This window comes from Rattus rattus, chromosome X (assembly GCF_011064425.1).
Source record: "Rattus rattus isolate New Zealand chromosome X, Rrattus_CSIRO_v1, whole genome shotgun sequence".
NCBI lineage: Eukaryota > Metazoa > Chordata > Mammalia > Rodentia > Muridae > Rattus > Rattus rattus.
In genome coordinates, this window is record NC_046172.1 from 91,470,865 (window position 1) to 91,496,553 (window position 25,689).

Consider the following 25,689-nt stretch of genomic DNA (forward strand, 5'->3'; position numbering starts at 1 on the left):
AGTTAATTTTATATTTAAAGTGTAGCATGAGTAGAAATGCATGCAAGATGAACAACCATTCAGCGACTATCATTCCACATGAACCTATGGTATAGTGAAGTGTGGCTAGTCATAGACTCAAATAATGTCTTCCTGTAACTTTTAGTCTATAATGAAGCTTCATTTTAGAAACACATGAAATGGTTGTAGAATTGATATCCAACCCCAGCCAAAATGGTTTTGAGACTCTTAATACTAATTTCCCATTTTAATATGTTTCTTGCTATCTTTTTCAGAGTGATGTGTGGTCTGTGGGAATCACTGCTATTGAAATGGCCGAAGGCGCTCCTCGTAAGTATAAGTGTTTGATACACTTGATGTATTTCAAAGTTTGTGAGACTACACTGTACAAATCTGTCTCTCTGGAATATGATGCTACCATTTGTAACAGTCAGCTTTTATTTGGCTACCCATACGTCATATCATGTTCCAAATCATAAATGGTAGTTTTTCAATGATGACCAAATGTCTTTGTGATCTATGTCTTATTGTTTTATGTCTGTTATGTCTTATCTTCGGTGTCTACCTCTTTGTTCATCTCTTCAAATTCAGAATATGAAATTTGGCATAAATTTTATTTTAAGATTTTAAGTCATAGAAGGAAAAGGGATTTAAGAACAGACTCAGAGTAGGAGGGCAGAAGAGTTCTGCATTGAGATTGCGAATGACAATCTTTGGAAAGATAGGTTAGGGCCAGGAGCTTCTGAACTCACAAGGAGATAGGCGATCCTGCCTAAGAAGCAGTGAGAATGGCCTTAGTCATAAGCAGCTCTAGATCGCCTTCCTAACAAACATTTCTCACTATTATCCTTGCTCGCCTGGAGTATGAACCCTGCATGCAAACAATACTCATCAGGTTAACTGTAGCAATCTTCTAGGCTATCATAATTATCATCTCAGAGAGTATAGTTTTCCAAAACCACAATTATCAGATGGTGTCTTCCAAGGTTTAGGTAAGAAAATTATCATCCTCTGATCTATTGTACATCATCAGGGTCTCCCAGAGAAGCAGAGACAGGGACAGGGTGCTTTGACAATAAAAAAAAAAAAACTGAACCTTTTGGATATCAGGGCCTTCTTTAGTTCATATGTTATAGGTGGACACACAAGCAATATGGGGGCGTTTACACGAAGGCTGGAAGATTTGTAGCAGCTTTCAAACACCATAATAACATAGGGAATAAGTTGAAGAGATGTGTTCCTTAGGCTCTGCCTTTTTTTGTGACTGAGTGAATCTTCTGCCTTGCATAAAACAGAATATGGACAAAGTCTCCTCCTGTAGAGCAGTACAATTTAATGTCATCTGCACCAAAAATTTCCCCATTTTCAAATTCTCCTGGATATTATATGAAGTAGTTTTAATATTGTGGGCCATTTTTCTAACAGCTGGTTTTTTTTTAATTTTTTATTAATTTGTTAGGTCAGGTAATGAAGACACTGGCTTAATGTAATGTTGCTATTAAAATAAATTTTGCTGTTAGTTATTCTGCATTTATCATCTGTTCCTCTCTCAGTGTCTATTTATATATGAATGAGTGTGGGATGAGCAGTGGGCTCGGAAGTTACTCATGTTCTTCCTAAATGTATCTGTTTCCCTTAACAGCTCTGTGTAACCTTCAGCCTCTGGAAGCCCTTTTTGTTATTCTACGGGAAGCTGCTCCCACAGTCAAATCCAGTGGATGGTAAAAAGGAGTTTCTTAAACATATTGATTTAGTATTTTGTAAAAAAATGTTTCCATTGATGTGATCATTCTTGTTTCAACATAGATTTAGCTGAATCTCTTTGCGTGTGTTATTTTAGAAGCTTACAGCGTACTGTTTATCAACACCTTCTTTAGGAATCATATGCCCCGTTTAATCTTTTAATTGCCATCTTATTACATGAGCCTTACCATTCACCTGCTGCTGGAGTCATCGAAATTTCTAGTCTTAAGTAGAAAAGTCTGTTGACTTAACTTCTATTTCTGAGGTTTACATGACATCGTGGTATCAGGTATCTTGTTAAGACATGGGAGATTTCCTAATTGAAAAGACAATTGTAGTTCTAACAAGTCATTCAGAATATTTGACCTTGAAAGTAGCACAGGACTGGGGTAGGAACAGCGCAGCAGGTAAACAGTGTCATTCACCTCTGTGTTTCATTTCCTTCAGGTCCCGTAAGTTCCAGAATTTCATGGAAAATTGCATGATAAAAAATTTCCTATTTCGTCCTACATCTGGAAACATGCTTCATCACCCATTTGTCCACGATATAAAAAATGAACGACGTGTTGTGGAATCATTGACCAAGCACCTTACTGGGATCATCCAAAAGAGAGAGAGAAAAGGTAGAAACTATCAAGTTTTGTATCGTAGAGATAAGATATACATTTATTTATTGCTTTTAGTTTTAAAGTACTTGTTTAAGAATTTAGTTTTGGATGGGGGTGGCGCTAGAGAGTTGATTCAGCAGATAGAAAGCCCTAAGTTCAGTTCGCACCAACTTTGTGTTGTGGCCCATAACTATCCTTAACTCCATTGCAAGTAGACAAGTAGATCAGACACATCTACGACAGTTCAATAGCCTTTTGACATTTCATTTTATTAGCGCTGTATATCACTAGTTCATTCAATTACCTCTTTTGGGGGCATTTCTCTATGAGATTATTAAGCTATTCCTGTGATACCATTTAAGTATTCATATTTATAAAACATAAAGCCTCATATTCAAATAGAATTTGGGATTATGGCTATATTATTTTAGTGAACTTCTAACTAAAAAAATGTAATTAACTCCTTGGAGACAGATGTGTTCATAATTGCAAATTTAATGATTTAGTTTTGAAATAATTTGTATATACCCTACGAAGTTCATTTATGACCTAATCACAAACTTGAGATATGATTAAAGAAGCTAACTTATGTACGCAAAGGTCAGCTTACACTTACTGATCCCCAAAGTAAGAATACGATTTAATCAATGTGCAGAAAAATACTGATGAAGCTCATATTTCATATTTTCTAGAAATGCATGCATTTAATTTCAGGGACTATAGATAGGGCCTCAAGTGTAGAACCTGAAAGTGACAGAAAACACACTAAAATTAAATCAACTGTAGGAGTGACTGCAGCATTGTTTGTCCTGTCCACAAAATTATATGTCCTCTTCCTGAATGGGGAGCTACGCGGTTTGTTTATGTGCCTCCGATAATAATGTTATGGGCACCAGCATCATACAGCCCATTCTCAAATCGCTAGAGGAACATCAGCCATAATTTGCTGAAATCTAGAGGTGTAAGATTTCAAGAAATGTTATCTACAGAAAAAGTCCCCTTTAGTTGGCGATTTCTCCACAAATGCAATTATAGCTGTCCTAGGCAATTTAACACAGGGAATCAGAAGAGAACTCTCCCATTTGTAAGATGCCACATTTCAGTAATAACACCTTGGTTGACAGGAGAGAAGCTGAATGCATTAAATATATTAAACATAAAACAAGTAAAGGCAGACTACTTAGAACCTTGCATGTAAGATCACCCCTCTGTCAGGTGGTCTACTTATGGAAAAAAGCGCCGAAGAACGTCAGGGGGCAAGCCAAAGGTGTTTCTGTGGCTCCTGGCTTGAACTAAGCCTCTCTCGGAGCAGACTCAGGACTATCAGTGAGCATATAGGGCAGCTCAAGCGTTTATGGTTCTACAGGTCAAATCCACACCATCAAGTGGTTCTTGTCCTTTTCCTTCCTTTTCTCAACAGCAGCCATCAGAGTGCTAGGATGTTTTTCCTTATGTTCAGAGAAATTAATCTGCCTGAAGTATATCTCTACTGTGCTTTAAAACTATGCCTAGACACTTGTCAACCTCACCAGCAAAGTATATTTGAAGATCTCTCTTACTTCTTACCTTCTTACCCATAGTAATTCACTCTGTCCTGAGCCATAGAAAGTCGCGAAGTCACTAAGGCGAGCCAAATGCTGTTTTTGCATTTCTTCCTTTTCTCTTTTTCACACAAAAGGAATACCTCTGGCCTTCGAAGGAGAAGAAGCTGTTAACGAACAATACATCACAAGGAGATTCAGGTGTGTTGGGAAAACTCAATTTATAATAGATAATATATAGATGATAGCATGTTACATAAGACAGTAGGTTTAATACTTTTTTATCTTCTGCCCAAGACGACTTAATCCTGTTTGGAACAAAACCAAACACAAACAAAACTCACCTGCTTCTGTATGAGATTTTGTAAGGAAACAGTGAGAATTTTTGTTACTATTCCAAAAGGGCTCATATCAGTAGAATGATCAAGTAGAACACGAACCTACTGAAAGGATTTAACCCATCAGCAGCATTGCAAATTACCTACAGAATAGTTCAGGCCTTGCAGGAACGAGTACAGAATTATTTTTTGTCTTTGTTGGTGGGTCTGTCTTTTAAAAATGAAAGCAATTCTCAGGCATGGCCTAGTTCCAGTGAACACTCACTATATGCCATTCTTCTGTATGCTTATTTTAGAGGACCTTCTTGCACTCCTGAACTTCTGAGAGTGCCAACCAGCAGCCGATGCAGACCACTCAGAGTCCTGCATGGAGAGCCTCCTCAGCCAAGGTGGTTACCTGATGAAGAACAGCCAGAGGACCAAGAGCTTCAGCAACTGCAGGAGGCAGCCAGGATGTTCATGCCTCTACATTCTCAGGACAAAACACTTAAGCCTTTACAAAAGCAGGCTCAGTTACCACAGCATCTACATGTGGCCCCTCAAGTGCTGATGCCAGTACAGGTTGAAGCAACAGTAGCTACGCCTCTAGCTAAAAAGATTCGGGCACCTCCCCAACTAAGCAAAGCAGCTCAGGGACTCATGTCACCACCTAGTCAGGATAACAAAGCTAGTTCTCCTGAGGTACAGGCCCCCATACCCAGAGAACAGCAGGCCCAGCATGACGCCTTAGAAACGGAACAGCCTGAAGATTTGGACCAGGTGCCAGAAGAATTTCAGGGGCAAGACAGGGCAGCTGAGGAGCAAAGGCAGGGCCAGGCCGCTGAACAAGAGCAGGGGCAGAACGGAGTCCCTGAGCAGCATCCAGAGGAGAATAGGGAACCTGAACAAGCTGAGGTGCAGGAAGAGGCCGTTGAGCCTCCACAAGCTGAGGTTGAGGAGAAGGATCCTGAGGTAATACAAGTACATGCCCGGGTGTTCCTGCCTTTACAGTCCCAGAACCATCATGTGTTCTTGCCTCTTCATCTGGACACACAGCTGCTAATTCCAGTAGGGGAACAAAATGAAGAGGCACCTCGGGCACAGGCCTGGGATCTGGAGGCCTCAAGGGCAGTTGGTGCAGTACAAGCACTGGTAGAGGGACTATCAAGGGACTTGCTTCGAGCACCAAACGCATTTACCTCAAAACCACTTGGTCCACTGCAAATCTTGTTGGAAAGTTTGTGCACCAACGGGTTTTACACTGAACCTGAAGCAGTACAGAAGAAAAAGTCAAGAGTTTCTAGCCTGAAGAAAGCAATAGTAAAAAGACTAACACCCAAGAGGTTCAGGGCAAAGTCATTATGGAGACGTCAAGATTTTGAATGCTCAGATGTAGAAAGCAGCAGGAGACGGCGCCAGCGTAGATGGGAGGAAATCTTTAATCAGCATGAAGAGCAACTGAGAGAAGTTGAAAATGTAAGAAATTTTTGATATTTTTCCTGAGTGAAAGCTGAGAAAATATGCTAGTCACTGCTTGCATACTTTCTCTGTGAAACCAAACAAAACCAAATATTCCATGTTCTACCAAAGATTTACTAATTTGCACTTCAAATGAATCATTCTGGAATCTCTAGATAATTGTGATCAAAAGAGGAAAAATTGCTTTAATAATACAACTAATGGTTTAATGTATCTCTATAGGAGTCATGGCTTAATTATTAGGGTTTTATTTTGCTTTGCTATACTTTTTCCAGTTATTCCCTTAACCAGTAAATGGATAGCATACAAACACTTAAAGTAACTATTTTGACTCCTGAAACAATCCTAATTTAAAATCCCAATTTTTATTTCTCTAATAAGTAACTTTCTGGGGCTATAGAGATGGCTTAGCAGATAAAAGCATTTACTGCTCTTTCAGAGGACATAGGTTCAGTTCCCAGAACCCCACATGGCAGCTCGTAGCAGCTTGTATTCATCTGTCTTCCATGGGTTTCTGCACACATGTGGCACACATGAATTAAAGTAGGCAGATACACATAAATAGCATTTTTTTTCAGTTTCAAGTTGCTTGCTTATCTGTTATTTCTTGCCATAGAATGAAGGACTGTACTATTTGTGTGAACTGCATTCATTTGCACTTTGGGACTTTTAAGTTGAACCAAACGTAAGAGTAAGAAAGATGGCTCAGAGGTTAAGAGCGCATGCTCTTTCACAGGACTCAGTCTCAGTTCCCAGTACCACATGACATCCGACAACCATCTATAACTCCAGTCCTGGACAATCCGATACCTTCTTCTGAGCTCTACAAAAACTGCGCATGCATGGGGCACAGACATACATGTTGGCAAAAATACCCTTACAAATAAAACAAAATAAAAGTAAATACATCTCTTTTGAAATGAAGACAAAACTCATTGCCATATTTATAACTTGTCTTCCTAATGTGCCTGTGCACAGGCCACAGAAGAAGTGGAACGTGACTGCTCATTTAAGAACAGTCAATAAAACTTCAGAGCTCCCGTGTGTGGGGGATTAAAATTTGACAGGCTTTTTTGAGTTTTATCTAGCACTATTAATTTGACAGTGAATAGTTTATAGGCTTAATAAGCAAATTAGAAAGGTCAGTATAGATTAGGAAAGCAGTTGTTTTCTAATAATTTTCAGTATTCATTTATATAAAAGGAAATGTTATTTGATAATTAGTTAACCACTTCTACTTAATAATAACTGATGTAGTAATTACAAGTGAACCTTTCCCGAATATCTAGATAAGTTATAATTTGAGTTTGTGCACATTAAGTCAATTAAGCGATTGGTAACTTCCTGGCACATTTACATAAGAAAGGATTTTAAAAAGTGAAAGGGGAATGTGCCAAAAGGGCAAATGGACACATTCCTCCCAGAATATAAAGAGCTAGAAAATCGGATGAGTCTGAAACCATGATCTGTGGCCAGGAATAAGGCATATAACTTGCTAATGACTATTCTCAATGAGCTCTCTAAACCAATTAGAGATAATGGGATTTGCATTAGTGAACAAGACTTGTATTTTTCCTGGAAATATGCCCAATATTAGCAGCAGAGAACATACTTACTGTCATTGTTTTCAATATATATGTGAGAAGCTACTTCAAAATAGAAATAAGTCAGCTAGTAATTGTTAGCCATCCGATGAGCCTAGGTTCTCACACAGATGTCTGTATCCTTATATATGCATTCCTTATTGAATACTTAAAGGAAATAAAATTCTTTATACTACAGAAAAAGTCACAGTTCTTTTGAAATATGTGAAATTTAATTAGAATTTATAGACACGTAGGAGTGCTTTGTCATACCAGTAAGAAAGATGCATATATGTTCATCATGATATACGTGGGGAGATAATAGTGCTTGATTCATTTGATTGAACAATTTCTTAAACTTTGGGAGCTTAATTTTCAAGGAATGTTTGTACTCTGTATCACAGATCTTCCTCTACTTAGGACAAAATTTTGGAGTTATACCAGCTTACTAAATGTGAAAAGTTATGTTGTGATTATGCGTTAATCAAGCATTAAATCAGATTCTTAATCTGGATCCCAGAGATAAGGTTCAGGAACCTAGCGGTTCACCCAAAAATGGATGCACTTGTGTGTGTCTATATTCAATTTTCTGTAGGCAATCTGTACCTTTCCTTAGATTTTTTAAAGGGATCCTTAACCAAAAGTTATTAGAAACTGCTGGTTTAAATAATTTTTAAGTCTTTGGAAATTATTTGTCATGGTTACAAAATAAGATGATTCTGTTGTTCTTATCACTTGCACACTCATAATGATTAAATATTTATATTATTTTTTGTTTCAAAGGATAGAGACGATGATGACTCATCAGACAATGATGAAGTGTTTCATTCAATTCAGGCTGAAGTCCAAATAGAACCATACGCTCCAAATCGTACAGGAAATGAGGTAAAGTTCTCAGTATGAGTTGTTATGACATTAATAAGTACCTAGAAAAGTGCCTCTTAAACTTAATGGTCTCAGGATCCCTTTATAATCTTAAATATTGAGAATTCTGGAAAGCTTTTCCATTATGTCATTCACTATCTAACTTACTGAAAATTAAAAGCAAAAAGGTATAAATACATTTAAAATAAAAGTAAATATAAGTGAAAAATATTTATTTTGCCCAAAACATTATTATACAGATGCCGTTGTCTCCCCTTTTCAAATCCTTTTAATCTGTCTTTTTTAATAGAAAACATCTGGATATTCATAACTACTTCATAATTCAATCTGTGGCCATATGTTGCTTTGCTTGAAATATATGTGTAAGAGCTGGCTTAGTACATAGAGGTTGACTAAAAAGAGGAATTCGGTATAAATTTTTCAGATAGTGACTGGTGTGGATTTTCCTTCAGAGTCTCCTTCAAATACTTGTGCAAATTTGTTGGTAGCATGCCCAAACTAGACAAAATCTAAGGTAGTATTAGTAAAATATTATACATCCACAAAAATTCATTAGCCTGTCTTGTACTCTGAGTAGAGATTCCGCTTATACATAATTTCTAAATTCATCTATTCATCTATTGGAAAACATCACTTCACTGTGTATATAGATTCTCCCGAATGTTTACATTCCATTTCACAATATCAGAACAGCATTTTAACAGTATTACCAATGTTTACCACAAATGTAGCTGAGTATTCATAAGTTGTCAAGTGTTCACTGACAGATACTAATTTACACGCTCTAATTTTCCATTGAGAGCTCATGCTTTTATCATTGCTGGCAAGTGGGCTCACTTTGGTTTTTTTCATCAAGTTGAGAAGGCGTTTCAGGAATTTTTTAAATATCCTATTTCACATTAAAGTGTGAGTAGTTCACTGTGGCATATGATCATACATCTTTTACCTTGATTCTGTCTATCCCTGATGGACTGTTTATCACAGATCTAAGTCAATTGGTCTATGACTCATTTTCTAACACAGGAAAAATTAAACGATTACATGTCAGGGTGACTTCCATTTTGATGATCACATCAAATAATACAGTATTTACAACATGTATTTGGGACTGGTGTTTTAAGTTCACTTCTTATGCAAAGACGGTAACATTATCATGACTTCGTTCATAACAGCCAACATTCCCAATTCTTCTTGTTCACTGGAATTATTTAGTATATAAATAAATAGCCCTGACTTTGCTGTGGTGAGGGTACAGAATCAGCACAAGATACTTCACTGAAGTCCACTATGAAAAATTGTCAATGCTTTTGCAATGTAGTTTCTCAGAAACGAAATCTTGTGTGACTAAGATTATGGATTTATAAATACTAAATATTTACAGAGGGATTATGAGTTGGGCTATGTTGATGAGAATAGTCAATGGTGCCTTCTTTGTTGCTTTAACACATGGCCTTGCTTGTATTCCCAGATGGTAGTCATTACCTTCAGTTTGACACTGACCAAGACGTTCAATGAGCAATGTTTGGATTGGAATGTATTGTGTCTTAATATATGAAATTCTCACTAATTATTTTCCTTCTTCCATTTTTCATGCCAAAGAATGTCAACTCATATTAAGCCAGGTCTTTTCTACTTTTCCATTATAGATGTTTAGTGATTTTTGTGTCACTTAGCTTCTTGAGCCTGCTGTGGTGACAGTACATACCCGACTCACCTACAGGACAGGCAGAGGCAGAAGAATCATTTGAACTCAGAAATTTTAGGACAGCCTTGTAACATAGGGAGAGTTATACGAATAAAAATGAAAATAACAATGAAATAAAATAAAAATAAAATAGAAAGTTCCTGAGACAAAGTTCATAAAAAGCATAGAGTATAATGCCAATTGTTTAACCTGAAATTAGAAAATGGTTATTCAGGAAGATTCTTATCTTGCATTGTGCAAAACATCTAGAATGAGTCATTAGCCAAACCTGAAAGACAAACAGTGCTGTTCTCACCGATCTATTTGTTGAAATAAAAGGACAACTTAGATAAGTCACTTCATAAGGCAAACTAATATATAAAGTCTAAGTGAAGTTTCTAGGAATTAGAAGGTGTTTGCTTGTTGTTGTTGTTGTTGTTGTTGTTTTTAACAATATACTAGCTTTTTTAAAAGTACATGATACAATTGTCTCTCCAAAGAGTCTAGGCGACTTTCTTATTACATGTCAGATAGCCTATTGGGAGCCATAGCTGAAAATTACTGGGAGTAAATATAGTCCTTAAAACTAAATGTGTCAAGGCAGCACTCTGTGGCTCTGCCTGCCCTGCTAACAGAAAGGAATGTTATTTCGTTGATGTAAGGCAACATTCTATGGATGTGAACTTTCTTGAATATTTTACTCCATCAGATGAGTAGAGGAGTATAAAAACCCAAGATAATTGATTTAGAGGATAAAAGTATTTAGAACATCATTTATGGCATACTTTCCGAAAGAAACCATATTGAATTTTATGTGTGAGTGATAACCTAGAAAATGTAGAGCTACTTTAGAAGGATACGAATTTGAACTTAAATTCTTTTGGGAGAGGGGGTGCGCTTTTTGCTTTTTTCTAGACAGGGTTTCTCTGTATAGACCAGGCTGGCCTTGAATTCAGAAATCCCTCTCCTGAATGTGGAATTAAAGTCATGCTGCAGTGCCATAGCCCAGATGATTTTAGTTTATACAACTTTAGAAGAGCCATTATCCTTCTCTGGGATAATGATTGCTCAATAAGAAAACTTTTGACTACATATTTTCCAGAGTCTACTTCTATGCTAATGTTCTGCTAATGTTCTAAGAAACCACCAGAAATTATTGTTAACTAGTTCTAAGGTTATAACTCTAAAAATAAGTTCAGTTTATAATAATTGTGTTTTTTGTTAGATATTTGGGAAATATATGTGAAGGAAGTAATTTTCTAATAAATAAGCAGCTCAAAGGAATTTATGATAATAAATCTTATCAATCCATTGTATTGTATCTCTAAGGTCCAAGAGAGATCTGCTCCTATGCCTTGCAACCGGAATCGTACACATCGTGTGCAATTTTCTCCAAGGTATGTGTCACTGTTTTAAAATTATTTGTGAGTAACTGTGAGACTGAAAAAAAGAAAATTTTGTTTCTTTTACATTAATTTCTGTGTGAGGTCAAAAATTCTATTATCGCTAACATCATAGCCATTGGCAAAACTGGCTTTTATTTAAAAACCTAACTGCAGTGATCCAATAGCAAGATCTTCCAGTAACACTGCTCATATTTGGTCCATGTGACTCAATTCAATAATTACCTAACAATTTTAATAATATACTAATAGAAGTGATCACAACAATTTATTTGATACTATCCATTTTGCAGTAAGGATTTAATACATGTCAAGTGAGTTTTCTCACATGTACAACATAATAAAAGAGAAATTGTTCATAAATGCAGAAGCTAATGCTACAGAATGAGAAAGCTGAAAAGTTTTCTGAGGTCCTAATCATACATATGAATCATTGTCCTATAAATAAGATCGCATATTAATAAGATGACATATGAGCATAGAAACTATTTGTTATAGTTTTAATTTCTGTAGCATTCTTGGTTTCAGTGATTTTTCAAAGATTATGTTCCATAAGTCAGTTTTCTGTTTGAAAGATAATTTTTAAAATAGACTAAACTCACAGTGGAGAGAACTTTAGTCTATGTTCACTTGGTCAGTCATTGAGTGAATAGTTATTGACCGTTCCTTGTATTAAGATATTAAGACAGAGTCAGTGAGGTGGCTCAGCGGGTAAGAGCACATTGTTTCAATCCCAATATTGACCTGAGTTCAGTTCCTTAACATGCACACAGTCAAAAAGAGCAAATCATGTTCCACAAATTGCCTCTATGACTTCCACATATGCAGTGTGACTTTTTTTTTTTACTTCTAGTTGCATGCACACAAACACACATGCACGCAGCACTCTCGCACGCATGCAAGCACAGACGTGTGTCCCGGCTGAAAAAAAAAAGTTTTATTGGATATTTTCTTTATTTACATTTCAAATGTTATCCCCTTTCCCAGTTTCTGATCCTCAAACCCCCTACCCCATTCCCCAGTGTAGGGGAATGCCAGGATGATGAGGTAGGAGTGGGTGGAGGTGAGAGCACTTTCACAGAAGCAGGTGGAAGGGGAGGGGAAAATATGTTTTAATCACAGCTCCAAATAATTTTTGCCCTTAAATAAATTGATTTGGACTTACTAATATAGCAAAATATTCATGAAAAACATTATGACAACTAAAGTTCAAAAGTAAAGATATTGTACAATATGGACAGTTGATAGAGAATACATATATAATAAGCATAACCCTATGATGTAATTTTTTTAAATCTTGAACTTTATATCTTCACATAACATCTGTGGGAGAAACTTTTTTTTTCTTTCTTTGGGTTTAGCTTGAGTTTCTTTCACAGATGACTTTAAGAGATGAAGATAAAACTTCCCAATATGCTTATAATGATTATATACATACCTTCCTTAAACCTTTGCTCTCTCATTTTAGTGTCTGTGAGCAGCCTCTTTTGGAAGACGCTCAGCAGCCGATGGACATCAGACCGAGGAACTCCCTAAATCCTCGGAATTTTCAAGCAGAATCAGGTGATTCAAAACTGAAAGTTTCAACATAGGCCTAATATTAACAGCTTATATTTCAAAGGTATAAAAGAACTTCAAGAAGGATCACATGAAAATGTTAGGTAGGCCAAGTAATATTAAGACAAGATGTTGATTCGATTTGGAGTTTGAGTAAGCAGTGGGGCCTCTGAGGAATGGAATCGCAGAGGAGATAGATAATGCAGGAAACCTAGAAAGCGCATTCAACTAGCCAAAGTGTAGTAGGGCTACTTTTACGACATCAAGTCAAATAATCGTGAGGACAGACTTCTTTGTCATTTGGTTTCATCTCTTGAAACTATGGCATGTACAACATTACACATTGATGAAATATTACAAACTTGTGGCTCTATTGAAAATACATGGAAAATTAATTGATCACATAATACTAAGATAGCTTGTAAAAATTTCAAGTATCATTTCCAAACAGTGGTTTTCATTTCAGAGACTTTAAATCTATTATACATTTGTAAACATTATGAAAAATCCAAAAACTGTGCATTGCGTCATAAAACCTGCCATTTTCCACTTTTAAGTATGCAAGACATGTTTAACTAAAGAACATTTCCTCACCAAGCCCTCACTTTATTTGTGAAGAAGTTAGCATACAGACTTTTGTTAACTATTTATATTATAGGAGCTATAGAAGATCAAATATTCAAATATCTGAGTTTTAAAACCTTAGTCCAGCTTAGGAGAATAATATGATAAAACAGTTGTTTTCATTGTGTATTTTCTGATAAAAATTCCTGTTAGGAATGTTTTCCTTCTGTTTTGGTCAGTTATAAACTTGCTAAGACGTGGCAAACATAAATTCTGTGGTCCATTCACTTGCCTTTTTGAAATAAAATAATCCATTGATATTAATAAGAGAAGGAAGCAGTACTATCTCTGCAAATAATAGCAAAACCTTTTAGGGCTGAGACTCTGTTATGTGTATGACACAGACCATGTGAGATTCCCAGTGGGTTTGACTTCCCCATAGGAAAAAAAAAATCACCTCACCGTAGGCGAACCAGAGAAATCACTGAACACTCAACCTTTATCACAGGCCTACTTCTACCCTAAAAGACATGCAATGTTACTTCCTGAATAAATAATAAATAGGAAGGTTACAACAGTATTAGAGGGCAAGAATGCACATTCTCTGATATGGAATATAACATTCTCAAATGATAACAGCATTTACAAATGCAAGGGGGTTATTTGTAGTGTCTAGACTGCCTATGTAGACTTAATTTACAGATAAACGGGGCAGTGATATTTATCTATTATGTCCCTAGAAATAAGCATTCCTTATAACAAATATGTCCACCTAGACCACTAATTTCTGAGCCTTTTAAATATTTGCACTGAATTTTTAAAACTTCTTATTATTTAGTACAGCATAGTTTTTAAAACCTGTACTGACCAAGTAAAAGAATTTGTACTTTAAATAGAAATGTCATCATAATGGAATTGTGCTGTCCAATGTGACAGTAAACAGCCATGTCACATGTGATTATTAAAATGAAAACAAAAAAATTAAATAAATGTTTAATGGTTTATTTCTTAGGTGCTTTAAATGCTCAGTATCCAAAATGTTCATTGGCCATGGAGGGTAGAACAGACAGAAAGTATTTCTATTACCACAGAAAGTTATTTCACAAATCATAACTTTCCATTTTCATGAAACATAGTTAAATTTTGTAATTTTTATTAGTTCAGTCTTTATTTTTATTCAACTATTTGGGACTATATTAAGTGGGTTAAAACTGGAGACGTTTAATATTGCAGTACACATTCAAGAGTTTTACATCTTCAGATTACATCTTTGACCTCTTTCCTACTCTTTAGACTGGCACTCAGTCTTTCTTCTTCTTAATCTTTGATTTCTATTGGATCTACATGCTTTACTGTCCACCCTCTTGCAGAGATTCTAATGGGTCTACACGCTTACTAGCCTTACTGTCTACTCTCTTACAGAGAATTTAATGGGTCTACATGCCTTACTGTCCACCCTCTTGCAGAGATTCTAATGGGTCTACGCGCTTACTAGCCTTACTGTCTACTCTCTTACAGAGAATTTAATGGGTCTACATGCCTTACAGTCCACTCTCTTACAGAGATTCTAATGGGTCCGCATGCTTACTAGCCTTACTGCCTAACCTCTTACAGAGATTCTAATGGGTCTACATGCTTACTAGCCTCACTGTCTACTCTCTTATGGAGAATTTAATGGGTCTACAGGCCTTACTGTCCACCCTCTTGCAGAGATTCTAATGGTTCTACATGCCTTACTGCCTAACCTCTTACAGAGATTCTAATGGGTCCGCATGCTTACTAGCCTTCCTCTCTACCCTCTTGCAGAGATTCTTATGGGTCTACATGCTTACTAGCTTTACTGTCTACTCTCTTACAGAGATTTATCAAGTGTACACTAAATATTGAAGACAAAAATACCTTGTAGGTCTGTACCGTGAATGAAACTTGAGCCTGCAGAAAGCAGAACACAAGATCACAGGCACATTAGGTTTTAAATATAAGGTGATATTTCTGTAATTGAATTACAAAGGATGAAGGAAAAACAGTGAGCTATTGAATTGATCCACTACACAAAAGGAAACAATTGTGAAATCTCTGCTGTTACTAATGTACTTTTGGCATTCCGTAGAGTCATCTTCTGAGGAGGACAGCCCTGTGACTAGGAGGAAGTCCCAGTCATCGCCGCCTTATTCTACTATTGATCAGAGGTTACTGATTGATATCCATGTAGGTTTATATCATAATGCACTTCTATTTTTAACATCAGTTTGGTTTGACCTATTCTTTCTGACCTTCCAACCCTGAGGTTAGGGACTGGAAATATGGCTCAGCACTTGTTTCTCTTTCAACGACAAGGGTTTGTTTTCCAGAATTTATCTGATGACTCACAATCACCTGTAACTCCAGTTCCAAGAGACTTAAAACCCTAATCTGGCTTTTGTGTGTACCTGGCACATACAAGATACACACATCTACATAGGCAAACACTCATGCACATAAGGAGTTAAGAGTTTAAATGTTTATAAAAAGATCATATTGTTGGGCAAGGATTCAGGATACAAAATTTGTAAGTTAAAATGGAAATGGGGGAAAGAGCAAACAATATTGTATATTAACATTTTTATCAAATGTGTTGGTAAGAGGTGCTGAAGATAGAGCTTAGTGGTAGAGCGCTTGCCTAGCTTAGTCAGGACTCTAGGTTCAACCCCAGTAGCACACAAAATGCAAATAGAGTATATAGGAAAGAAATTTGACAAATGGATACATCCAGACTAATCTATGACCAAAAGGTATAAGTCACATTTTCAACTTCTGCTTAATAGTATTTCTTAGATAATGAAACAAATAATATATTAGAGAAAAATATTGTCTTCTGATTGTATAAACAAAAGGCCTCCCTAAATATTTTCAATGCGTTTTCAGATCATATTATTTAATTTTCTTTTATTTAATTTCCATTTTATTGTATATTTTCTTTATTTACATTTCAAATATTATCAACTTTCTCAGTTTCCTCTCCAAAAACCCCATCCCACCCCTGCCTCCATGGGCGTGCTCCCCCTACTCCTTCTTTCCTGCCCACCCTGGCATTTCCCTACACTGGGGCATCAAGTCTTCACAGGACCAAGGGCCTCTTCTCCCAGTGGGTGCCCAGCAAGGCCATCCTCTGCTACATATGAGGCTGGAGACATGTGTCTGTCCATGTGTACTCTTTGGTTGTTAGTTTAGTTCCCTGGGAGCTCTGGGGTGTCTGGTTGGTTGATATTGTTGTTCTATATATGGTGTTGCAAACCCCCTCAGTTACCTCAGTCCTTTCTCTAACTCCTCTGTTGGGGACCCCATTCTTAGTCAGATGGTTGGCTTCAAGCATCTGCCTCTGTATTGGTCAGGATCTGGCAGAGCCTCTCGGGTGACAGCTATATCAGGCTTCTGTCAGCATGCACCTCTTGGCATCCCCAATAATGACTGGGTTTGGTGACTGCATGTGGGATGAATCATGTGTGCACTCTCTGGGTAGACTTTTCTTCAGTCTCGGCTCCAAACTTTGTCTCTCTCTATTTCCTCCTGTGAGAATTTTGTTCCCTCGTCTAAGAAGGACTGAAGCATCTGCACTTTGGTCATCCTTCTTCTTGAGCTTCCTGTGGTCTGTGGATTGTATCTTAGGTAATTCAAGCCTTTGGGCTAATATCCACTTATCAGCAAGTACATATTATGTGTGTTTCTTTGTGATTGGGTTACCTCACTCAGGATAATATTTTCTAGTTCCATCCATTTGTCATAAACTTCATGAAGTCATTGTTTTTGATAGCTGAGTAGTACTCCATTGTGTAAATATACAACGTCTTCTGTATCTATTCCTCTGTTGAAGGGCATCTGGGATCTTTTCAGCTTCTGGATATTATAAATAAGGCTTCTATGAACATAGTGGAGCATGTGTCTTTGTTATATGTTGGAGCATCTTTTGGGTATATGCCCAGGAGTGGTATAGCTGGGTCCTCAGGTAATACTATGTCCAATTTTCTGAGGAACCTCCAGACAGATTTCCAGAGTGGTTGTACCAGCTTGTAATCCTGCCAATAATGGAGGAGTGTTCCTCTTTCTCCACATCCTTGGCAGCATCTACTGTCACATGAGTTTTTGATCTTAGCCATTCTGACTGGTGTGAGGTGGAATCTCAGAGTTGTTTTGATTTGCATTTCCCTGATGACTAAGCATGTTGAGCATTTCTTTAGGTGCTTCTCAGTTGAGAATTCTTTGTTTAGCTCTATACCTCATTTTTAATAGGGTTATTTGGCTGTCTGGAGTCTAACTTCTTGAGTTCTTTGTATATAGTGGATATTAGCCCTCTATCAGAGTTAGGATTGGTGAAGATCTTTTCCCAATATGTTGGTTGCTGTTTTGTCCTATAATACCCCTATTCTATCATACATACATACCTCTATACCTACCATAAGAATTGCATTTGTATTTGCTTGCTTTTTGGAGGCATTTGAAGTAATTTAAGATAGTGTATAGCCTATGCAGACAAAACTGGGAAAATAGCCTATGTATTTCAAGAGCTTTACCCTAATATTTGTGTTAGGATAAAACAAAAGGAAATAACCAACTTTGTCTAGAACATATTGTCTGGCATCAGATCAAAGGTACTCCTCAGCAGGCAAGTAGGGTTAATAAAACAGTGAGTAAAGTTGCCTTGTGATCTACAGTGTCCACTAGTAAACACTGTTTGGTTTGGGCAACTCATTTCACTAAAATATTTTCTCTATGTAGTGAGTGGACATTTGTTTCAATAAAGAATATAATGTTAACATGTTTTAACTTGTCATTTTGGAAAGTTCTGCTATCTAAATTAAAAAAAATGAGAAGCTATTAGAGACTACCTTAACCTTTCTTGTACACACAGGTTCCAGATGGATTTAAAGTGGGAAAAATATCACCCCCTGTGTACTTGACAAACGAATGGGTAGGCTGTAACCCACTCTCTGAAGTCTTCTGGGATGATTGGGTAAACCCTACACCTGCCACTAGGCGACATGAAGAAGATGGTGATTATGTTGAACTCTATGATGCTGATGCTAATGGTGATGAACGAGCTTCAAATTATGCTTATGAAGGAAACTATGCCAGTGGCCATGATGACATGAATCATCAGGCAAATGGCTATAGGAACCATGGTCACACTACAATGATGGGTCTTTTTCAAACAGAGTTGATAGTCGTGGTGCTGCTTTCAATGGGCCAAGGTTGGTTTGTCTCTCTTATTATACAGTAGATGCTTATAAATTTAGAATTATTGGCATATTTGGTTTATTTTAAAATTTAGCAGAGCTTTGGAAAATTAATGCGTTTAAATCACATAGTGGTAAATGTTTCATATTGTAATTTAAATTTTTCTAAGTTAGTGCATTTAGTTCTGAATTTAATATTTCTGTATTAGAAAATGCATATACAATTTAAATTCAGTTATTTATTAGTTTCTTGATAGCAGAGACTGTATGAGGTTTCTCTTAAAAATTAATGCCACAAAAATCTCCTTTCCCTATAAAATCACAATGAGAAATGGGGTAAAAAATGAAGTATTCTACCACTATTTGCAAGCCAAGTTAAGCATTTCTCAGAGAGTTGAGATTTTACTATGTCTATGAGATCAATTTAATATTGTCAGTATCCATTTCATTGGTTAACTTACAAAAAGATCTTTTGAGTTTTTCCCAAAATAAATAATCTATAAAAAAAATGTTCTATTCTCACACAGCTTTTCTTTTAAGATCACAATAGGGACATATATTTAATATTGTAGTCCATGCAAAACAAGATACTGGTATTTTTAAAAATAGTACCCTTATAAACACTGGGATTATGTGATTCTTTACTCATCCTCCAACATTCAAGCCTATATTATGAACTTTCTGGTGAGAGTAGATTGGACTATGTGTCTATAGCAGAGCTCTTGCTACATATGGAAATGTGTGAAAGCATACGTTCAAATTAGCATACTATAAAATACTGAAATATTCTAATACTACAATGGGGTTGATCATTAAATGTGACAAAAATTTATTAGTAAATTTCTATTTAAGAAAAATTAGCCTTTTCTGTAGCTACCCAGTTATATGTACCTAACAACGCAGAAATGTACTTCTTTTTCCTCTGTCTCCACAATGATTACACAGACTTAATAGTGTTAATTCAGTGTTTAGTATTGGCAAAGCATTGGGGAATATTTCATGTCTGTAGACCAAAAGCATTCAGAAAGAGCAAAAACATTCCTGAATATAACGTGTGTGTGTGTGTGTGTGTGTGTGTGTGTGTGTGTGTGTGTGTGTGTGTGTGTGTGAAATATTAGTTTTCTTTCTCTCTCCTTTTATGGCTTCGTTTTGTGTTTGTATTGAATGGCCTTCTTTTATTAATTCCTCCTTGTTACCAGGGCAAGTTATTGCAGAGGGGGAATCTTGAAGAACGCTGGTATTGATGGCCGTGATCTAAGGCGAGGGGCTTTCAGACCCTATGGAGACAATGAAGCCAGCAATTACCATGGAGCTGCCAGTGGAGCAAGCGCAGCCTTTGGAAGCCAGGAAGGACATGAAGGCCACATGGGCGGTCGACGAGGTAACAGATACAGGGAAGTCAATGGAAGCAGCGGAGAGAATGTATGTGGATTCCATAGAGATGGGGCAGGACTGGATCAACAACATGTATTCCCAGATTTTGAAAATGAACAAGAGGTAATGAAAGTATACTTCTCTTGTAAATGTATGTCAGCACATGATATGTATGTAACATTATAGCATTTAACATGGACTATAACCTTTTTCCCTCAAATCCTGAAATTATTTAAATTATACATACATGGCATCTTTACTACGTACAATTTGATACCTATGGACTTCCAAGGGAAAGAACCTGATTTATTTTGTCATTTTATGTCAGATTATACTCTTGGGATAGTATTTCAAGGAACTGGCAAAATTCTTTATAGCTGTAGAATACAAATATGGGAATTTTCATGTTAAATGTAAATTGTTAGCATTTGAAATACACAAAATTATTCAAACCATTAGTATTTTTATTTCATAGCACACAAAGGAATAGATTTCTATTATAGCATTTCCATCATTTTTGCTAGTTAGGGCTTCCTCTTCTTTTCCCTTTCCTCTGCCCTCAATTGTATCCTGTTTGTCCTCATTTCTAACTCTCAAGTCACATGGCTCTCTTTGACCCATTTTCCCTCACTACTCTTGCATAAAATCTTTCTCCCTCTCATTCATAATTACTTCTAGTTCTATACTGTACATACACATATATGTATATATTTGTAGATGTATAAATTAAAATCTAGGACCTGTCTGTATATCATAAAGAATAGGAAATATGCTTCTGAGTAGAATTGTATCCATTAATATAATAATTTCCACAAACACATTAAATTGAAATTTTTTGATTTCATTTTTCTTTGTGGCTGAATAAAATTTTATCACATATATGTACATACCACATTTTTTTTGTTTTCTGCTACTAGGCATCTAGGCTGATACACTTTTATCTTCCTGAATAATTAACTCCCAATTCTTCACCTGACATTCAGTTCCCTCAACAGAGAGTTGATAAAATTTCCACATAGTATTGCCATGTTTGGCGGCTTTTATCCTTAAGTGTCTACTCCTTAAATGGAAGCATGTAAGACTTATAGTGAAGTATGCATACTCTTAAGAATTTTGTAATTTCAGTTTTTTGTTTTGTTTTCCATCTTTCATTTGACCTCACGCCCCCAAAGCTTCTTCTTACTATCAGTTTTCCTAAGCCATGTATTTTTGGTGTGTTTTATTCTCTTGTATTTGTTTTGTTTTAGTTTTAGGATCAGGCCTATCTCTGTAGGCTCATGCTAGCCTGGAGCTTCTAAGACTCATGACAACTGCCTTCCATGTGCCAGCATTATATTCTCATGCCTGTGCCATGAGACCCACCTCTGTAGATATTCTAAACTAACAGATGCAATACCCTCATGTTGGGCTTCTTTTTTTCAAATAACTATTTGGCACATATACTTGGCGGTCAGATTCCTTTCAAGCCTTCCTAAGATCCTCTACTTACCAGCTCTCTGACCCAGACAACTTGTGATTTCCAAAAGTTTTGCTTTCCTTCTAACTGAATCAGAGGCAACTCTTCATGCAGGTACATAATCAAGCTTCCTGGCACAGTACCTGGTCTACTTTCACAGAAATTACATCTGAAATTGTACATTTGGCAATCTAATGCTCCTTCTATTTCTTCCTTCAAATTACCTCAATAATAAACTTACTTCTCAGATGATACTGCTGAATATTTTTAGTAGATATGGACTTTTAAGGATGTATATATTATAGATTTGGTATTTAAACTTTCAAGTCACCCATAACAAAAACATTAAAGTTAGGTCTTTGGTCTCCTTTTAGCAATCAGATGCTGGATCTGAGACGTCAGATTCAATTGCCCTGGAGATCACATCCTTTTCCCTCGATGGTGAACAAAACAATGATAGAGCAGAACCAACATTGGGTTTTCCTCTCAGACGCTCATCTTCCAGAGGTTCTGCTTCGGATACTGACATTATGAGTGACTGTGAGTATTTTCGGTGTGATCTTTCAATGTGGAATGCCTCTACTTGCTTATACCATAATTCATGATGTGTGATGAATCAAAGAGATTGAATATTCATTTGGTATAAATTGAGATTTATGCATGCTTTAAAAAAATTATTCATCAGACTGGCGAGATCTTCCTGGGATCACAAACCCTTGCTATCCATACCCACCTGTCACCCAATCTCTTTGGTGACAAGATTTTACTTTATCTGCTATTGAGAAGTTTAGTTCTTCACTCAATTCTTGGTTTTGCACTACTGTGAAAGCCACAAATCTCATTCATACTCAGCAATGTATTTTAATCACTATAATTTGTATTTCCCAATGTGTTAAGAATTTACAAAAGCTCACATAAAAGATGAAATGCAATAATGAAACCAAACTTTGAGGGACATCTACATGATGGAAATACTTGGCACATTTAGTGTATAGACCAGTGATTTGTCTCAGTACCTTCACCCTTTACAGTATATGTTGGATTTATTTAGGTGCCTGAAAAGATATCTCAGCTATTATCTGAAGTCAATGTTAACCCACTTTCTGTCTCTCCAGCATATAACAATCCAATAATCCATGCGTTTAAAAGGGAATTCTCGCATGAAATCTTCTGTGGTTCTATGTGGGGTGAGTTTGATTTCTTGAACTGAGGATTTTTTAATTTATTTTTTATTCACTTTACATCCCAATATCAGGCCCTTTTTCCCAGTGCCCCCCTCATGCAAGTCTTCCCCTCCGTTCCACCTTCACCCTCTGGATGTCATCATCACTCCCTCAACCCCACACATAAAAGTCACTGCAGGACTAAGCACATCCTCTCCCACTAAGGCCAGACAAGGCAACCTAATTAGGGGGGTGGGATCCACACATAGTCAGGTAGACCACATGCTCAGGGACAGATTATATTTGTAAATCCATATTTGTGTAGTAAACTTTCAAAGTTTGTGGAAGTAAAACATTTTTCACCATTACCAATACATTAGAAACAAATTTATAGTAATTTGTTTAGGGTTGATTTGGCTTGTTGAATTAATGTCTTCTACTTTTATGCTTTTTTCGCATGTGTTAACTAGAGTGAAATACAAACTTAGACTTCATTGTAACTATTTGAAAATTTGAATTTGATTTTTTCTAACTTAGCATATACTTATTACAAGAAAGAGTTGTAGGGGTTACAATTTTGAAGTATAGAGAATGTATAATTTTTCTCTATAAATTTTTAAATTTAGCAATTTTTTCAACTTTTTTTTTACAAAAGTTATGACCATATCGATAGGGCTGAGATTATAGTTTGTCCCAAGCTGGTTTTCATAGTACTTTCCTAAAAAGTAACTTAATACAACCAGGGGAGAGGTCCAAAGTAAACACCAACTTCTAACTTAATGCTTTGTAGATTTTCACCTAATGTGGATTGAACAGAAAACATGTTTTTAAAATGAAAAATAGAAACCAGTAAATTTAACTCTATAGTTGATGCCCTCAGAAGAAATCCTCATTGTTTTGCTAATTTAGTGGCTCAGACAATATTGCATATGCCACTTCAGTCTGGCAAGTACCCAGAAGTGTAGTTCATGTCTAGAAAATGAATTGAAATTAACTGTATATGTATAGACTAAATTTGCTTAAAGGTAACTGTCAGAAGAGCCGATTGATTCTAGACATGTTTGTGACAATTAAAAATTAGTGATATGATATATACACTATTCTGTATTTCAGAGGGCACATTAGACAGCAGGAAAATAGAATATTTGTATGTATGAACATCTATTTACACATTTTAGGGCACTACTCTGATAGGCATATACGTAGTTGAATAATATGAGATTAACAAGGCCTGAGATAGTATTATAGAAACATTTTCCCGAAATGATAAAAGTCATCTTATTACACAAATTAGCAAGATAAAATTACAAAAGTAATTACACATAAATAGTTAGAAAAATCAATAGATAAAGGATAAAGAAAGATGGAATACAAGTGTATACAGTATTATTCAGCTGTGAAAAAGAATAAAATCATGTGTAAGAAAATAGGCTATAACTGATTATTGAAATGAGTCAAATGTGTAAATAGAAATATCCCATTTTGCCTTATATGTAAAATCTAGGATTTTTTTTCTTTAAAGTCCTATAAGTATAATTGAGACTATTGGGAAATAGAAGGGGACTAGAAGGAGTGAGAAGGAAAAATAAGACAGAGGAGGAGGGGTAATGACAGTGACTTTGATTAAATTATGTGATAGATAAGTATAAATGCATCCTAGTGAACCCCTTTCTGTAGAATGAATACTCACCAATAAAATCAATCAACTAATACAGCCCTTTGCCTCGTCTATATCTGAACAGGAGTCAATTTGTTGCTGGGCACCAAATCTCATCTGTATCTGATGGACAGAAGTGGAAAGGCAGAACTCATTAAACTTGTAAAACGAAGACCATTCCGCCAGATTCAAGTCGTGGAGCAGCTCAATTTGTTGATTACCATCTCTGGTTTGTTTAAACCTAAAATTAACTGAGTAATTTGTGGAGTAATTGAACTGCAAACTAGGTTAAAGGCTTTCTTAGTGAAAGTGTTCATAGGAAGCACTTTAAATATAACCTTTAATTGGGACAGCAGAATTTCCTACCTGTGTTTTCATATCCATTTGCACTTTAAACAAAATCTCTTTGATCTTGATTCACATAACCTAGGTTAGAGATCAGGAAAACTACTTTTGCATCTTTCAAAGCTCCTTTCAGAGTTGTCTCTAAAACTGCAGAGCTGCAATCACATGCACAAGGGACTACACCAATATCACCGTCTAGCTTTTGATGTCTCTGAAACAACAAAAAACCAAATGAATTACTATTTGGATAAAAGAGAGAATTGTACCTGTCTCCACCTCATTACAAGGGCATACAGACAAGGTTAGGTAAAAGAATGGATGTCCTAAAGACACCTACACCTTTCCCAAACAGTAGTGGATTTTCATAATCTCTTGATCAGTCAGAGCCTGAAACTTAACAATGAAAAAGTAAGTTGGTGTTAAAGTGTGACTACTAAATGAATAGAAAAAGATAAGTAAACAGAGCACATGACTGTTTCTAGCAATGATATAGAGATTTATTGTAGATACAAAACAAAGCATAGCCAGGGGCATAGACCTGGGAGAGCCTAAAGGGAACACGACCAGCAGAATGACTGGGACCTTATGAGGAGACGGGAGAGGGGGACCTTGAGTGGCAGCCAAGAGGTCAAGTCAAGAGGCCAAAAGGCAAAAGGGTTAAAGGACCATGTAGCCAAAATGGCTGAGTTATATAGGGAAGGGCAGCTGGGGGAAGGGTGGGCCAGCCTTGAGCAGCAGAGTTCAGGGCCATAGGCAGGATATGCTCCCCCGGAGGACACTGAGAAATGCTGAGACAACCTGGCAGCTTGTGTCTGCTTTGATATGTTAATAAGCACCTTAGTTAGCCCTTGTCCTCCATTTGAGATGTAACACTAAACAGGATTCAGTATCTGAAAATGAAAGACAACTAAAGAATTAATGGGAATGGTTAACATAAGGTTTGGCCATCAAATAAAACCATGCCAACCAGTGTTATGAGTGTTGTACTTCATAACATATGAGATATATGTGGAATATATATATATGTGTGTGTGTGTGTGTGTGTGTGTGTGTGTGAACAAATTGTCAGATATACACTGACTGATGGGACATTCTACATCAAAGTTTGATTTGAGGAAAA

The 25,689-nt window shown here is 36.4% G+C and overlaps 1 protein-coding gene across 1 annotated transcript in view; it reads left to right on the forward strand.

The window, feature by feature from the left end:
* Positions 1 to 25,689, forward strand: part of Nrk (Nik related kinase) — a 93,433-nt gene that overhangs the window by 54,673 nt on the left and 13,071 nt on the right. Inside the window, 15 exon segments of the mRNA XM_032890331.1 lie at positions 276 to 330; positions 1,643 to 1,721; positions 2,191 to 2,366; positions 4,030 to 4,093; positions 4,527 to 5,685; positions 8,055 to 8,156; positions 11,170 to 11,237; positions 12,712 to 12,806; positions 15,475 to 15,572; positions 18,250 to 18,520; positions 18,523 to 18,589; positions 19,774 to 20,071; positions 21,779 to 21,944; positions 22,520 to 22,591; positions 24,310 to 24,453. Coding sequence (XP_032746222.1) covers positions 276 to 330; positions 1,643 to 1,721; positions 2,191 to 2,366; positions 4,030 to 4,093; positions 4,527 to 5,685; positions 8,055 to 8,156; positions 11,170 to 11,237; positions 12,712 to 12,806; positions 15,475 to 15,572; positions 18,250 to 18,520; positions 18,523 to 18,589; positions 19,774 to 20,071; positions 21,779 to 21,944; positions 22,520 to 22,591; positions 24,310 to 24,453 — 2,914 coding nt within the window.